Below are 16820 nucleotides of genomic sequence, written 5' to 3'. Positions count from 1 at the left end.
AGGCAGCAGGCAGGCAGGCAGCAGGCAGGCAGGCAGGCAGGCAGGCAGGCAGGCAGCAGGCAGCAGGCAGCAGGCAGGAGGCATGTAGGCAGATAAGCAAAACCCAGGCCCTAGGTCTGTGCAGTCCAATTGTGGAGGAGTGCTTGCCTTTCCTTCATGAGAACCCACCTTCTGTCTCTAAGCCCACAAAGAAAAATGATTGTTTTCCTGGTGCTTTTCATTCTTTGTTTTTAAAAAGCAGCAAAAATGATCACACCAGTTTGGCAGCTTGCTGAAGAGAAAAAAGGCCAAAAGTACCTGTATGAGCAGCGAAAGATGTGTTCTGTGGGTGGACTTACATGTGTGTGTGTATTGTGTGTATGTATGTGTGTGTTTATCTGAGTGTGTATATATGTGTGCATGTGCATGTATATTGTGTGTATGTATGTGTTTCTGTGTATGTGTGTCTGCACATGAAAAAATAGTACCCACCTCCATAAATCTGATAGGCTGAGGTTGGTAAAGTGTTTTTCCTAAAACTAGAAAATGCAGATGTAAAAAATGGAGAAAATAATTGGGAAAGAACTTGGTATTGTCTAGTCTGATTTCTCCACAAGGTCCCGTTCTCTAGCTTACCATGGAAGGAAGTAGAAGACATTCATTTACTTCAGAAAGTAGGTAGGCATCTGTAATGGTGTCACGTGCAGAGTTTTTAAGACTCCTGAAATAAGTCTATACGAAATGGCTCAGATTTGCAGTCTATTTTCAGTGTGGTGTGATCCAGTTTCTTTTTCTTTTTTTCTAGCAACCTAAGAAAGGCCTTTTTGGGGGGTGAGGGAAGACAGATATACAGCTGGCACAGAGACACACAGCATACCCACACATACACACCCCTCTACACCCCTACACCCCTACACACACACACACATACACACACACACACACACACACACACACAAACACACACACAGCACATGGGGGAGGGGTGGGGCCATGACTTGGGGAGCCGCAGTTCAGCCTTGTTTTTTAGGGCAGGGAGCTTTTAAAGTCTCTGAAGGGTCTTCAGGATGACAGCCCAGTGACCCACAACTGTTGTGTAGACATGTTCTAATCTGGCCTTGAACTTAGAGCCAGTACATCAGTAGGGAGCCCTCTTGGTAGGAGAACAGTCGAGTCAGGAGGGTAAGGAAGAAGCCAGCCATCTTGGGATGTCACCACCTGTATCACCACTTCATGGTTCTAATTCCTACATTCTCACCACCCCAGGGGGTGGGCTGTGGCACAGACCGCCCTCTCCAAGCTGACAAAAGGAGGGATGAGTGCCTCTGAGGAGGGCTGATTGAAGGAAGGCGCAGATCCAGTGAGCCCTGATCTGACAGCCTGCGTCTTTTGAGCCTGCCCTGGAAGCTAGGGGGCATCTGTATCCTACAAAACGGGAGGCTGCTAGCTGTGCTGTGAGTCCTACTGGATGTTAGGAAAGTGAGTAGGGCAGGTTTGCCCTTATGAGAGGAAGAAGATAGGCAATATCCAAAGAACTCTTAGGAGCTCCGTCATAGGTGTCAGAGAAATGGTATGTTGAGATTGACATACGCTGTATTTAACAGACCAAAATTTAACTGAGAAATTAGATGCTTGTTACCAGACATATGTGTAAGGAGCAAGCAACAGGAGACTCTGTAAGAGAAGTCTGCTCATGTAACTGTCCTATTAGCAGAGCCTTGCCAGCACTGGCGACCCAGTGCCCAGGCACCAGCTGTGTGTCCGTCCAGTGGAGGAGACAATAAGGACCTCACTTGAGTAAAAGCCAGATGTTACCCATTGGTGTCACCACCAGACATTAGCATCTAACTGACAATCTAAAAGAGCAATATAATTGGATGGTTTTGGTAGGATTATCCAACGATGTCCCAGTGAAGAATTCCCTGTCATCTTATGTAACTGTACCGAACCCTTTCTTTTTTAAACCTTCCTACCCATTTTATATTCTCTTATGAAGCTTTACTTGATACTTAACGTAGTTCTTACTACCCAAAGCTAAGTATTTACTTGTTTGCTATTGTTATTATCATCATTATTGTTTGCAACTTTTACTCTTTTTTCTAATAATCTATTTGTTCATATCTCATGTGCATTGGTGTCTTGTCTGCATGCATGTCTGTGTGAGTGTGTGAACCACAGACGTTGTGAGCTGTCATGTGGGTGCTGGGAATTGAACCTGGATCCTCTGGAAGAGCAGTGAGGGCTCTTAACCACCGAGCAACCTCTCCAACTCCATCTCCACCTTTTTCGAATAGGAAAAGCCTTGATTTCTCTTGACCACTCACTATTGTATTTATCAAGCAAGCTCATACACAAGGGAGGAAATTCCTTAGTTAATTCTGATTTACCTTCTCTCTCTAGGAAAGCAAGGGCAGGGATGGGGTGTAGCACGCTGGAAGCTCTGCATAAGCGCAGTATACACCTGTGATCCAAGGTCATCCTCAGTTCCTTAGAGAGTCTGAGGTCAGCTGGATTATGTCTAAAAAATCAAAAATAAAAGCAAGTGTGGCTGTTAAGGGGATTTGAATATTAATTACTTCTTATATTCTTATCAGACAGTTCTTTCAGTTGTCCAGTTATTATTAATAATCCATTCCACAAATATTGACTGTGCCTTTTACAACCTCTGTTTTTGTTGCTTGGGAGACAGCGCTGAACAAGATAGAGACCAACTGTGCCTTCAGCTGAGCTCACCTTATGGGAGAAGTGAACACCCGTTGTTTAACTTAAATGGTGCAGGGCTACCTGGAGACTACAGTTGAGGCAATGCTGCAGTAATATCGAACACATTAAGTGTAGTCTGGGAAAATCCCAGTGCTCCAGGAGACCATGCCTCCTCTGGTGGATGGGACAGGCCCTCATGAGGGAGTGCTGTTACTGGGACTGGAGTAGTGGGATGAGAAGGAGGCCCAGGAGTGGGGAGGACTCTCCAGGTAGTAGCTACCGAATATCTGAGGCTGGCAGGACCCGAGGAGGTCTCTGTGGCTGGTGTGTAGGAACAGTTGGGGAAGGGCACGAGGAGGGTATCCGAGTGTCTGACTGGTCACATTCCTCCAAAGCCAGGGAAAGGGGTTGTGCTGTTACCTTCATAGCACCTGAAAGCCAGGGTGGTAAGTGTTAGGAAGAGTCACACACACATACACACACACACACACACACACACACACACACACACACACACACCCCGGCATGGCCTTCACCGAGATCTCCAATGTAACAGTCCTAGATTACACTTTGGGTCAGAGCTACCACAGAGTTCAAGGACCCTTTCCATCACTCTTGTTTCCATTGTGTGCGTTCTTAACTTCTCAGACAGATTGAGAATTCCCAGGGACAGGGGACTTAGTGTTTGTTCTTTCTGTCAGCATGCTAGCTGTATGTGTAAAATAGGGTATTGGTGGATATTTTACACAGTGTGTCCTGGGTTATTCCATTGAAATGACGGGATAACCTGCTCTAAGCCATCGGTATAGAAACAACTCAAATAACTCCCCCCCCCCATTGAAAGCAATTATTTTTTTAAAGATTTGTTTATTTATTTTATGTGAATATACTGTCACTGTCTTCAGACACACTGAAAGAGGGTATTGGATCCCATTACAGATGGTTACGAGCTACCATGTGGTTGCAGGGAATTGAACTCAGGACCTTTAGAAGAACAGCCTATGCTCTTAACCACTGAGCTATCTTTCCACCTTGAAAATAAATTATTTTTACTTGACTTTCCAGATCATGTTTTTAAAAAAGATTTATTTATGTATACATATGAGTGCTCTATTTGCATGTATGTCTTCATGACAGCAGAGGGCATCAGATCCCATTATAAGTAGTTATGAGCCACCATGTGGTTGCTAGAAATTGAACTCAGGACCTTTGGAAGAGCATCCAGTGTTCTTAACCACTGAGCCATCTCTCTAGCCCCTTCAGATTATATTTTAAGATTTATTTATTTTTTTATTTTATATGCATTGGTGTTTTGACTGCATGTCTGTATGAGCTGGAACTGGAGTTACAGACAGCTGTGAGCCACCATGTGGGTTCCGGGAATCGAACACAGGTCCTGTGGAGGAGCACACAGTGCTCTTTACCACTGAGCCATCTGTCCAGCCCCCAGATAGTTCTAGATGGCATCGGAGCAATGATGATGGCTTTGAGAGTTCTGACATCTTCCCCCTTGTTATTGTTTGAGTAGGCCAACAAATTGAATATAGTTTAGTCTGCAGCAGGGTATGAGAAGAGGGGGGACAATTAAGACAGATTTAAATTCTAATCCCTACATTTTATGCATGAGGCTATAACCATAGTGCCTATGTGCTGAGATGTCCGGTCTATAGTAAGGCGGCAGATCCTTCATGCTGTATCTTGTGATCACGGCTGCGAGGCACCGGTTGCTCAGTCGAGTCTCTCTTGTTCAGTAATCCTTCATAACTCAGTTGCAAGTGCAAACCGCAGCTGTAGATCCCAGAGATTTCTCAGTAGGAATGGCAGCTATGCCAGCTATGCCGTGATCTGTGTTCCAAGCTCACCCTGGCCACAGCAGTCTCATTGCTCCTCCTGATAACTGCTGGAAATTCGCTATTGAGAAACCATTGTCGTGGGAGAAAAGAATCAAAAATTGGCTTTCTTTTCCCACTGTGTATGCTGTGTACTCTCTCCTGAGCAGTTTATTTGGGATGAAAAATGACAGATGAACACAGCGCTACCTCCCTCTCCCTGGGCTTCTCTTTAAAAGGAAATGCCAACCTTCTGAAGGAAGAAATTAATGGTACCATCCGGAGAAACCAACATTATTTAGGGTTATACAGGGAGGAGCCTCTGGGGGAAGGGCAGCTCAGACTCCTGGGCTGGTAAGTTCAGGGTTGAGGCAAGTAGGCCAGGCAGAGAATGAGGGATGCTGGGAGAACCTGGAAGCCAGGTCTGCTTTGATATGTAAATGTGCACCTCAATGCCTTGTCCCCCTTCAGAAACCAAACATCCTGGCCAGCCTTTTGTTGATATAAATGAATGAGGGGCGCTGTAATCATCCTTTCTGCTGACCTTGGAGTACAATTTTAGAGTATGGGCAGAAAGCTGGAAGTCAGCCAAGTCCAGGAAGCGCTGGTTGTTTTACTACTGTCTGGGTTATGAAACCATCTTGGGGCAGGAGTGTGTAGGCCCAGTTGAACCTCAGTCCCTTGTCCCTGAGTCTGAAACCAAACATTCCCCAAATCTTTAAAAGCTGCATCAGGTCTCTCTCCCCTTCTAAGAGTGGACTTTTGGATTAGAATTGGATGACATCTTTCTTGAAAAACACATTCTAGCGTGGGTTTCTGAAGAGTGAGGGCAACTGTAGTTTAGTTTCTGTGCCAGGTCCCCTGAGACTGCCCCTTGATGTCTTTTATGGTTGTCTTGCCTGCTCCTACCTAGAGACACTGAATTGTTTCAGCATCTCATGGGACTGGATCTTTCTAAAGCATTTGGTCTCGTTTTCACAGATAACAATTCTTTTTCATTCTGTAAGAGTCCAAAAATCACTTAAGGAAGACTCCAGATCCAGATAGGATGCAAAGGCAAAGAGCATGCATTCTGCAGAAACAACCAGCATGCAGGGTCAGCCATTCTCCAAAATGGTGACCCCAGACAAAGGCACGCAGGCCTTCTTACAGGGAACCAGGGGAACTCTCTAGAAGGAGTAGGTAATCTCTCATGTGATTGGTAGGGGCCAAAGTTGTGGCATTAGTATAACTTTGATTGGCTAATATGTTAGTTCTTCTATATTTAGAGAGTGGGTTAGGCAATCTAAAATTCATTGGTGGGTGCTGGGGAGGTCACAGGGGTTGGCTTCTGATTGGCTTGTACCAGTTGGTGGTCAGTGGTCTGCATTTCTATGTCATGAACCTTTAACTATAGGATGAGATAGGGCTGCCCAGCTCAGATGCCCCATCCCAGGGTACTTCCCCATTTTTGTGGTTATCTCCAGGCTGTTGTTTGGGAGGGGGTTTTATGACAGTGTTTTGGATTTTATGGTCTGTTCCTGGAGCAGGGTTTTGGCCTAGTTTCTGGGATTTAAGGTCTGCTTCTGGAGCTGCTGCCTTATGGCCTTCTTTTAAAAATCAGGCCTGGTCCTAAAATGGAGACAAATGGGGTTTATATCATCCTTTCAGTTCCAAGACTTATCTGTTATTTTATACTTAATCAAGTTGCTTGATTAGAATAACGAACCTGGCTGACTCTGGATCATGCTAGCACCTGGTTGTCTGGGGACAGAAGTGTGCCTGTGGAAGAAAGCTGTTAGCCACAGGCATATAGTGTGTCCTGGATGATGGACAGCAGACTGTGGAGAGGAAGCAAAGGACCCTGGGAAGGGTCTCCTTATAGATGTACCACACACAGGTTCCTCCCTAGTATTATTACTCTGAATTTTTTATCTGTTTATTTATTTCATTATATATTTGTGGGAGGGGGAGTATAAATGTGTATGTATGGGGGGGGTCAGAGGTCAGCTTGTAGGAGTCTGTTCTCTCCCTCCACCATGTTGGCCTTGGGAGTCAGACTGGAGTCATCGAGCTCGGTGGCATGTGTCGTTACCCCAAGCCACCTCTCCAGATGGATGATGACTGTTTTGAATCTCCTAAGGAATAATCACAACATGGAGAATTGTCTTCTCCTTCTTGCTGGTAGAGTCACATCTGGAATTGTGCCCAGCTGCACTATTTTCTGGGCTTGTGGGCATCACTACCTCAGTTGTTTCTTTCCCCAGAAGGGGCTAATACCATCTGCCCATTGGATTATTACAGTGATTTAATGAGATAAACCAACCAACAGAAGCAAGCAACTCGGTGCTTGGCTCCCTCCCCATCAAGAAAACAAGTTGGCTATAGGAGAAGGCCCAGTCATTCCTCAGTTAATTGACATTCACTGACTGGTTGTCTTCCCTCTGGGTCAGGAGAACCAACCAGACTAAGCCAGCTGATACCAGTTCCCGGGTGAGGCCTGCAGCCAAGTCAAGGCAAAGCTGCCTGATCCTGAAAGTTTACCCGCTGACAAAGAAAGGATCAGGTTGTGTGAAAGAACACGCCAAGGTCAAAGCTATAGCTACAGATCTGCTCTGGACCACAGGGGAAGGAAGGGCCTTGGAAGAAGGGCCATGCATCAGTGGAAGCTGCCCCAGGAAAAACTTAGCTCCGTAGCGCCTCTCAAAAGAGCTTCTAGGAGAACAGCAGTCACTCTGCAGGATCTGGAGATGGGTGGGCAGAGAATCTCTTCCAGGAGGTTCTGCCGTACCAGCTATATGATGTTCTATGTTTCTCCATTTTCCCTTTTAAGGGCAGTTGAAGCCCCTGGAACTCAGCCATCACAACCTAGTAACTCAGATGGCCATGCTACGGCAGCTGGAAACATCACAGGGAGTCATGGAAGAATTCCAAACCAAGGACAGATGGCTAAGCAACCTCCCCAAACTCCCCTTTAGACTTCTAGAAAAGGCTGCAGGCAGTGTGACCCACAACTGAGCTGTTCTCCTGACTCTCCTGAGAGCTTGGGTTGCATTTGTCTCTTTCAGCTTACAGCATTGACCCCTCCCATCTTTCCCCCCTTCTCTTCTTCCATTTTTATGTCAGTCCCTTGTCTCAGCGCATCAATATCTTCTTTTCTGAAGAGTGTCTAGTCAGCTTCTGTCTCTTCTACTCAGACCTAGTGTCCCTGTCTCTGTATCTGACTGTTTCTTCACTCCAGATGAAGGTGTCATGTCTCAGGACAGATGGTGCCCTAATGCTGGCCTTATAAATCTTTTACATGTATAAAGTTAGTAATTAAAATTCTAACATTCTCTTTTCCCATCTCTCCAGCAGGCCAGCTGTTGTCAGGTGACTTCTGCCATCATGCCACAATGGAGGCAGTGAGCTATCTGTATAGGTCACTTGAATTAAGGGCAGCTCACCTGGGGCCTTCCCACGCTTCCGTTGAGGGAATACTACAGTGAGTTTCTTTTGCATGTGTCAAAAAGAAGTAGACGTTCTGAGTATTTGTGTTAATAGACAGCCATGTTTTGATACGTTTTTGATCTTTTTGCAGCCTTCTAAGGGAAATCCAGAGGTCCCGGGGCAGGAGGTCTTGGCCTCAAAGCATGAACCATCTATACCCTGACGGTTCTAGGTATGGCTTTTCATTATGGGAGAATGTGCCTAAATTAAACTTCCACAGCGCTCAGAGTTCTGACACAGTGAACACTGCGATGTGTATGAATATACGTAGGTTTCAGAGAGCTAAAAGCACAGAGCCCTCCCTGGTGTCAGATAAGCCAAAATATGTTCCCGGCAGAGGAAAGAAGACCTTGGCTCCAATTCTGTGCAAGTCCGCTGAGGAAAAGTTCCAACATCAGGCTTCAGATTCACAAATATGGAATAGTCCAAGAAAGCAACCTCCCCAGAAAAAGGCAGCCTGTCCCCTTAAGACGGTCTCGCTCATCAACAAGCATGGCCTGGTGAGACTCTCAAGGCAGAGTGTTTCTTCTGCTGAGCTGGACAGCAGAAAGGGCCTGATTACCTCCATCTGCCGGCAACCCCTCCAGCCACCTCTTAGTGCAGACAATCCCTGGAAGTCCATATCGGAACTCGTGTCAGAAAAGTGGCTCTTCCACACTCCTCAGTACTGCTTCACTCCTCAGAAGCCTATCTTCCCAAGAAGATCTCAAATTGAATCAAAATTGCTGAAGACCTCAGATGCCCCTGATAAGGAATAAAAATAATTTTGGGCTGTTTTGTACTTTGAGTTTTTACTCATTTCTCTTGAAAGGCGTATGTGTGTGTGTGGTACACGTGTGCACACACGTGTTTGTGTGCAGGTCAGAGGTCAATATCAGTGTTCTCATGCTTTCCCCCTTATTTTTTTGAGATCTCACTGAACCTGGAGCTCGTGGATTCTACTTGCCTGGTGAGCACCAGGGAGCTTCCTGTCTCTCCATTCTTTGTGCTGAGGCCATAGGAACTGGCTGTCATTTTTTTATAGCAGTGCTGGCACGTGCGTGCAAGCTCTTAACAGACTAAGCCATCTCCCTTGCACCTATTTTGGAGTCTTTCATCAGATATTTTCTTTTAACTCTGCAGGAGTGGTCATTATCCAGGTCTGGGGACTGAGTTTTCTTACTCCCTTATAATGCTGTATCTGATTTTAGTTAAAAAGAGTGGGTTTCAAGTGATCCATGTTTCTATGGTAAGTACACCAATCATGATTCCACAGGGTCCTATATTCTAAGAAAATATATAGAAGCATTCTTACCAACTGTAATTAAAAAAAACATTTCTATAGTATATTTTGACTTAAAATTCACATAAGTAAAACTGATGATTATTATTACCAAAACTTTTTATTAGTATTTTATCACCAAAATTTTTTATTAGTATAAATAAGAAAAGATAGGAAGTGAAATGTCCTCAAGTCATAAAGGAAGCTTCAATTACCAGAGCCCATGGATTTGATACCATATCTATTTGCACATTTTATTATCCTCCATTTTATCACTGATCCATAAAACATTAACCTGTAACAGTTAAGGATTACTTTCTGGCTACTCTCCTCTCTACCACCCAACAGAAGAGGGGACTCAGCTCTGTGACTTTGGGCAAGCAATCTCACCTCTGCTGTGCCTCAGTTTCATTGTGTTTAAAGGAGAGACATGGTACTTCCCTTCCAAGACAGCTGGGAAGAGTGTATGAGATAAAATACACAGCCAGCTTTCTATTAATGGTTTTCATTATCAGTCAGGAACTAGCTCCAGTGTCATCATCTTCCAGCCCACAACTTAAGAGTCGCTAATGCTTGGGGTTGTCTCACACTGTGCCCTGTCTGTCTCATCATTCCAGTCATTCCCACTATACCCCCCTACTCAGTGGTCACCATGGGGTACTTTGGGAATTCCTTGGGGCCCAGTGTTTCTCAGGCAGGTCTTGAATGGGTGATAGAAAGTCCTGCAGGAGCCCAGTCCGACTCAGTGCATACAAAATTGGCGCCTGGTAGGGCGGCTACTGTTACTTGGCTACTAGTGGAGTTCCAAGGCATGGAATAAGTGCAGTTAAGCAAATGAGTGGAGCAGGTACCAAGCGTGCTGTGAGCGTGGGCCTCTCTGGAGGTGGGAACCCGGCTTTCCAGAGGCAGTGCACTGTTAAGGAAATTTACATTTATCTGGAGTCTTCAGGGGCAGGATCTTGTAGATGACTTTAGATCTCGAGTGTGATCTCGGCCCAGCAACTCTTTAAAGGGCAACTCTTGGATAGGCCCAAGCTGGGCCTCAGGGCAATCTCAGAGAGGCACCTGAGATCCAGGAGGTACCTGCAGAAGTCATTGACACGGAGTGGGTCGCATTCCAGAGACTGGGATCAGAGATGCGTAGAGAGTACACTCATCAGTGCAATCGGAATTGGGGGCCGCCACGGAAGGCAAGAGGAAGGTAGAGCAGAGTCTTCTTGCTGGCAGATAGGGTCGGAGATGAGTCATCCTAGTCCGTGTGGCCTCAACCACCCTCCGCCCCCTCCCGCTTCGCTAGTCAGGAAGTGACCGCCGCAGACCGGGCGTTGAGCCCTGGCAGCTACGGCCACGCCCCACCCGGTTTCTCTAAGGCCCCGCCCTTGACTCCGCCTCTGATTCAACCCAGGCTCGGTCTCACTCTATTTCCACAGGCCCACACCTGACCCAGCCTCTGACTAGCCTAGCCCCCGGCTCTGTCTCCCCAGGTTCGGTCCCTGCCTTTGCCTCTGACGCAATCGAGATGGTCCCACTCATTCTCTCTCTAGACCCTAATCTTTACTCAGTCCGGGCATTCCTTTCCAACCAGGCCCCGCCCCTGACCCAGCCCAGGCCCCACCCATCCCGCGCTCCCAGCTTAATCCTTGACCCCGCCTCCCGCTTCCCTCTAGACCCCGCCCTCCTCCCCAGCCTCACCCCCGGCTCCGCCCAGGCTCCGCCCCACCGTGGGTGGCTCTTGGGCCGCGCTGCCACTTGCTCAGACGTAGGAGCTGCCGGCGTGCGTCCCGGAGCCTCGCGACGTTGGCCGTCCGTGCTTCTGGCAGCTTAGTGGCAGCATGGCCACGGTGGCAGCGGCGGCCCGCGGGGCCGGGGCGAGGGCGGCGGCAGGTTTGCGGAGCGGTGGCAGGGCTGTGGCTCGAGAACGACCGCGCGCGGGCTGCGCTCGGCGCCTGTGCACTGCCCCGGCTGCCCCAGCTGCCGTGGACATGAAAAGCTACCTGTGGGCGCGCTACCACGAGGCGAAGAGGAGCACTGACGGTGAGTGCGCTTCCCAGCTTGCGCCGCCCACTCGAGGACCCCTCGGGTCCCCCGCACCCTACCTCTGTCGCGCGTCCCCCGCGGGGAAGGCGACTCTAAAACTTCGCAACTCTTGCTTGGCTTGCCTCCGCCGGGGAAGCTATTTCATACCTGGGGATTGTTAAATCTGGAGTGTGCATCGGAAGTGCTCTGGGCCGCTGCGAGGGTTCCAAGGACGTCAGTAGGAAGACATTCCCCCAAACACCGTTAGGTGTTGTCATTCACCCTGGGAATGATAGTAGCAGCCCAGCTTGCTGCTGCGTTGTCCTAGACAGGCTCCAGCGCAGGCGGCTGGGTCAGGAGACTGAGCCGGCTTCCTATTGCAGGGTGGAGTAGATGAAATGTTCTGTTTGAAAAGGGAGAGTGGTCTGGTTCTCCACGGCCATCTGCGAGGAGCAGAGGAATACTTGTGGTCAGGTGAACTGAGGATGAGCTTGGCTGGGCGGTTAGGGAATCGGAGAAGGAATGGAAAGAGGAACCAGATTATAATAGTATCAGGTATTGATGTCCCTGAATCTCCCGTAGCCTTCGGAGGAGGGGGTCATGTCTATTATGTACACGGAAAGGGCGAGCAAGGGGCCTAAACAAAAACTGGTTTTGACCCAGGGTCGGGATTCCATTGTCCTGTCTGTTGCTTTGTCCTTCTTGCAGTCAAACGTTTGGAACCTGGAGTAAAGGGCCAGTGAAGCGTAGACACTGAAGCTATCAGAGGACACTCGGATTTAATAGTGATTTTGTGAGGGGTGTGGTTTGGGGAAGATGCAACATGAGGAGGGGGGGTTGGTGAGGGAACATTTTGTAGGGTTTCCATTTGCATCTTTGGCCACATGCCTGTTCAAGTAAAACAAAACCCACTTGGAATATCTTCACAGCACATTCAGACTTGTCAGCAATGGAGACTTCTTTGAAAGAGTGGCTTATTGTTTTTGGCCAGGCAAGTGTTTTGAGATGGGTTGTGTATTCCAGGCCTTAAAGTCATGAGTCTCCTGTGTGTTCTATCCTTCCAGGCGGGAGCCACCATTCCAGGCAAACCTGTGTCCTGTCAGGGCCCTGTCAGCTCTTCTCTCTTGCTTTTCCTCTTTCTTTTGGGTCTTTTTGAGACAGCGTTTTAAGGTAACCTTAAACTTGAAGCAATCCTCCTGCCTCAGTCTTTCAAGTGCTGGAGTTATAGACAGGAGCCACTCATTACTCCTGTCTTAAGTTTTTGTTTTTTCCAAGACAGGGTTTTTCTGTAGTCCTGGAACTCACTCTGTAGACCTGGGTTGGCCTCGAACTCAGAGAGATCTGCCTTTCTCCCAGAGTGCTGGGATTAAAGGCTGTTGAAGGGTGATGGCGTCTTTAGAAGAAACTAGAGGTAAAATCTCTTCCATCTTGGTATTTCGGACAGGGTTTACCCCTTGTGGGCTGTGAGAATTAGAGAGGTCCGGAAGGTTGTTTACCCATACAGAAAATGGGGGTATTACTGACTTGGTAGAGTTTTGGTATGGTGTAATGAGTGCCCCCATCCTTTCAGTTAGCTTCTCGGAATAAAGCAGTATTGGGTTGTAGACAGATCAGTGTCGGTCTGGGGTGCTAAGTCTGGAGCATGAAAAGCTGAGACTTTCCTCTCCGCCCTTAGTTACAGTAAGGGGATAACATGGGTCAGTGTTTCTTCCTCTTCCCCCTCCTCCTCTTCCTCCTTTTCTTCCTCTTCTTCCTCCTCCTTTTCCCTCTCCTCCTCCTCCTTCTCTTCTTCCTTCTCCTCCCTCCTCTTTTTTTATTTTTCTTTTTTATTTTTTGAGACAGGGTCTTTCTGTACAGCCCCAGCTGTCCTGGAACTCTGCTTTGTAGACCAGGCTAGCCTAGAACTCACAAAGATCTATTTGGTTCTGAGATTAAAGTCCTGCACCACTGTACCTGGCCCTAACGTAGCATTTTTTTTTTTTTTTTAGCCTGAGCCCATCCCCTGCAGATGCTGCTTCTTATGCAGGTACATGGTGTGCAGGTCCCCTCACTGCAGGTTTGGCTCATGGTGTGCAGCACAACCCCCCCCCCCAACCCCCTCGTACATATTCACAAGGAGTTTCTATGTCACCTTTGAAAACTCAGGGACTTTAATCTGGCTTTGCCTTTTTTGTCTCATTTGGGTCCTCATCTTCTCCACCCTCCTCCAGCTGATGTCTGTGCCCATGTGAGCAGGCATCAAGTATCCAGCAACGGGTTTTCTCAAGTGTGAATCTGGGCTGAGGTGCCCCGTATCCCTTTGCCTGCCTGCCTGTGCCAAACTGTGGAGCGGCCTGACAGGGATGTGGAGTCTGGTAGAGAGATAGGGGCTGTATAGATGATTCCCTGTGTGTGTGTGTGTGTGTGTGTGCGTGCGCGTGCATATGCGCACAGGGGGTCCGCCCTCCCCCCTCCCCCAGTAATCCCCTTAGGATAAAATGGTTTTACTTTCCTACTGTTTGATTCTGACAGAAGAATCTTATTTTCTGGTCACTTGATCCCTTTTGTAATCACAACAGTGGTTTCAGGCCTAGCCCTTGAAATGCCTGCCAGGCAAGGGGTGTGATTTTAGACTTTGTTATAATGCACTCTTCTCCAGTCCTTGTTTCTCTCCATTTTAATGGAAATTTATTAAAAAACAAAATTTCAAGTCAGCTTTGGATATACAGAGAGACTTAGGGTTTCTGTAAAGCCTGCAGCCAGCTTCTGTTCTGAGCCCTTTCCCTCCCTCCCTCCCTTCTTCCCTCCCTCCCTCTTCCCTCTTCCTCACTTTCTTTTTAAAGGAGTTAATCCTCTCGAGCTGGGCTCATTAGAATGCATGCCCCTTTGGTGAGGTCACAGTGGAAGAAGGAGGTAAACTCTTGAGTTACTGTAGAGCGCTACAGACTTTATTCAGAGATGTGGAAGGGTTTATTCAAAGTTCTGGGTTGAAAGAAGTTGATAGTCCATCAGAAATTAGGTATATGTGAGGACTGGGAATGTGATTCAGTAAGTAAGAGAGCTTCCTGCAAGCATGGGATCTGAGTTTTAGATCCCAGAACCCACATAAAAGGCTCCTAGGCGCCTCTCTGAGCCACCAGCTGGCAGGTGGGGAGACCAGAAGATTACTGGGGCTTGCTGGCCAGACAGGCTAACAAAACAAAACAAACCCAAAACAAAACCAACCAACCAACCAAACAAATAAAAACAAAAACAAACAAAAACCCAAATGAACAAACAAAAAAGCTGTGGGTTCAGCTGTCTGCAGGCAGGAAGGCAGAGTGGCAGAGGACATCTGACGCCCTCCTCTGGCCTCTGCACCAGTGCACATTGGGCATGCACCCACAAACGAGTGCACACAGGCGTATACTGTACACACACACACACACACACACACACACACACGGCTTAGGTACTTAGCAGGAAATATTGTTGCAAGCAGAACAGGTACAAAGTCAGCATTGGACACAAAGATAATTCTCACCATACATAAGGTTATGACACACATGCATTCCTCAAGGGGCTGCAGTCAGTTAGAGAGCTGCTCTTCAGTAATTTTCAAATTAGACTCACATCGCTCAGACTGCTCCACCGTCTTCTGAGAGATGGAGCTAGGGAGAAAAAAAAAATCCACATGAAAGGTTTTCTTTCTTTTTCTTTTCTTTTCTTTCTTTATAACTGGGCTTTTCAGTACTAGTTTTGAAAGTCATGCGTCTCCAAGAGAAAGGATGTCAGTATCTTGCTTCCTGGATAAATTTGACCTTGAAGCCCCATGTTTTGTGTTAATAACTCTATTGTGGGGCTCTGTACTTTGGGATTTCTAATATTTTTGTAGTTCATATGCATGTTACGAATAGTCACTGATGCTTCATGGTCCAGCCAGAACTGTGCTCTCTTCTGCAGTTGAGAACAGGGTTTGGAGGCAGGAGTCCATTTAACTCTGCCGAATCTTTGTGCTGTGCCCTTAGGTAAACAGGCTTGTTTACACTATTAAGTTACACTTGGCAATTGTACACTCACAAGCCCTTTTATGTGTGATCTCATTGGTTTTCCGAATCACACCCCAATGTTGGTTTGGTTTTCTGTTATTCCAAGCATGTAAAAAGACTCCTATCCTGGATGATGCGTACTGACACAGCTCAGCATGGAGACTTTGTACCTAGCTGGATTGTCGGTATTGGGATCCAACCCAGGGCTCTGTACACATTATATAAGCATTGTAAGATCTCCAGCCCAGCAATGTTTGTTGCAAGGCTTCTCAAACGAGCCAGCGCCACCAAGGTTGAGAAATACTGATTTTTTAAAATTTAATATATATATATATTTTGTCTTCAAAGGCTGGTATCAAAATTGCCATTTAATTTCCCTTACTATTTTGTCTTCTTCTCTACACTTCTCAGGATGCATTCCTCAGTGAAAGAAAACAAATTAACTCCAGATATTTTTTGTTTGGTTTTCTCTGGGATTTTTTTTCTAGCCTCGGCTGATCTTGAACTCTCAATGCAACCGAGAATGACCTTGAGCTCCTGATCTTCCTGTCTCCTTTTTGTGCTGGAATCACAATAGTTCCTTGGTGGCTGGTTTTATGGGTGCTGAGCTTGAGCTCCTGGAGCTTTGTGTATGTTAGGTAGCTTTGTGCGTGCTCTCGACTGAGCCACATTCCCAGCCCTAATTCCATGTATTAAGTGGTAGATCATTCAGCTACCTTCACAGTGGTTTTAGAGAATCTTGGCCCTCAACAGCAAAAGGCAGGCTACAGATGAATCATTCAGTTGGAGAGATGATTCACTGGGGAAAGAGCTTGTCATGTAAGCAGGGGAACAGGGTCCCCCAAACCCACTGTAAAGGCAGGATGTGTAGGAAGCAAGCTAGCTAGCTAGAGGAACTGTATCGGTGAGCTCTGAGTTGAGTTGAGATACACCATACACACCCTCAAGGGAGGGAGGGAAGGATGGGGAGGGGGAGAGACAGAGAGACAGAGAGAGGTCTCTTTATTTTATCCAGGCAAGGTTCTTGGCACAGGTTGAGTTGTTGTTGTTTGGTTTTTCCTTAGCATAAGCTCAATCTCATGATTCTCCTTCCCTTAGCACCCTAAGTGTTGGGAACACAGGCTTTTCCCAGCACATGTTGGGCTCAGATTACAGATTAGACGCTAATTAAAGGTGATTTTAATTAATGCTGCAGATGACTTCTGCTTGGAGGCAGAAGTCTGGGGTAACTCAGGGATGATAAACCAAGGTGAGGGGAGGTGTTGGGTAGGGGTGAGGCTGGAGAGGTAGGGTGGGGCTGGAGAGGTAGGGTGAGGCTGGAGAGGTAGGGTGAGGCTAGAGAGGTAAGGGTGAAGCTGGAGAGGTAGGGGTGAGGCTGGAGAGGTAGGGTGAGGCTGGAGAGATAGGGGTGAGGCTGGAGAGGTGGGGTGAGGCTGGAGAGGTGGGGTGAGGCTGGAGAGGTAGGGTGAGGCTGGAGAGGTAGGGTGAGGCTGGAGAGGTAAGGGTGAGGCTGGAGAGGTAGGGTGAGGCTGGAGAGGTAGGGTGAGGCTGGAGAGG

The 16820-nt window shown here is 47.3% G+C and overlaps 2 protein-coding genes across 2 annotated transcripts in view; both read left to right on the top strand.

Moving 5' to 3' along the window:
* The window catches only part of LOC110326135 (tetratricopeptide repeat protein 41), a 66897-nt gene extending 58160 nt beyond the window's left edge, over positions 1-8737 (top strand). Inside the window, exons 15-16 of the mRNA XM_021204283.2 lie at positions 7845-7974; positions 8071-8737. Of these exons, the coding sequence (XP_021059942.1) occupies positions 7845-7974; positions 8071-8737 (797 nt within the window). The remainder of the gene's footprint in view (positions 1-7844; positions 7975-8070) is intronic.
* A 2274-nt stretch (positions 8738-11011) lies between these two features.
* Nt5dc3 (5'-nucleotidase domain containing 3) overlaps positions 11012-16820 on the top strand; it is a 56319-nt gene continuing 50510 nt past the window's right edge. The window contains exon 1 of the mRNA XM_021205258.2: positions 11012-11274. Within this exon, the coding sequence (XP_021060917.1) occupies positions 11073-11274 (202 nt within the window). The 5' untranslated portion in view covers positions 11012-11072. The remainder of the gene's footprint in view (positions 11275-16820) is intronic.

The sequence above is a fragment of the Mus pahari genome, chromosome 9, assembly GCF_900095145.1.
Source record: "Mus pahari chromosome 9, PAHARI_EIJ_v1.1, whole genome shotgun sequence".
NCBI classification, from domain to species: Eukaryota; Metazoa; Chordata; class Mammalia; order Rodentia; family Muridae; genus Mus; species Mus pahari.
The sequence above is the reverse complement of the archived record's forward strand: the minus strand, read 5'-3'. Positions and strand labels throughout refer to the sequence as shown.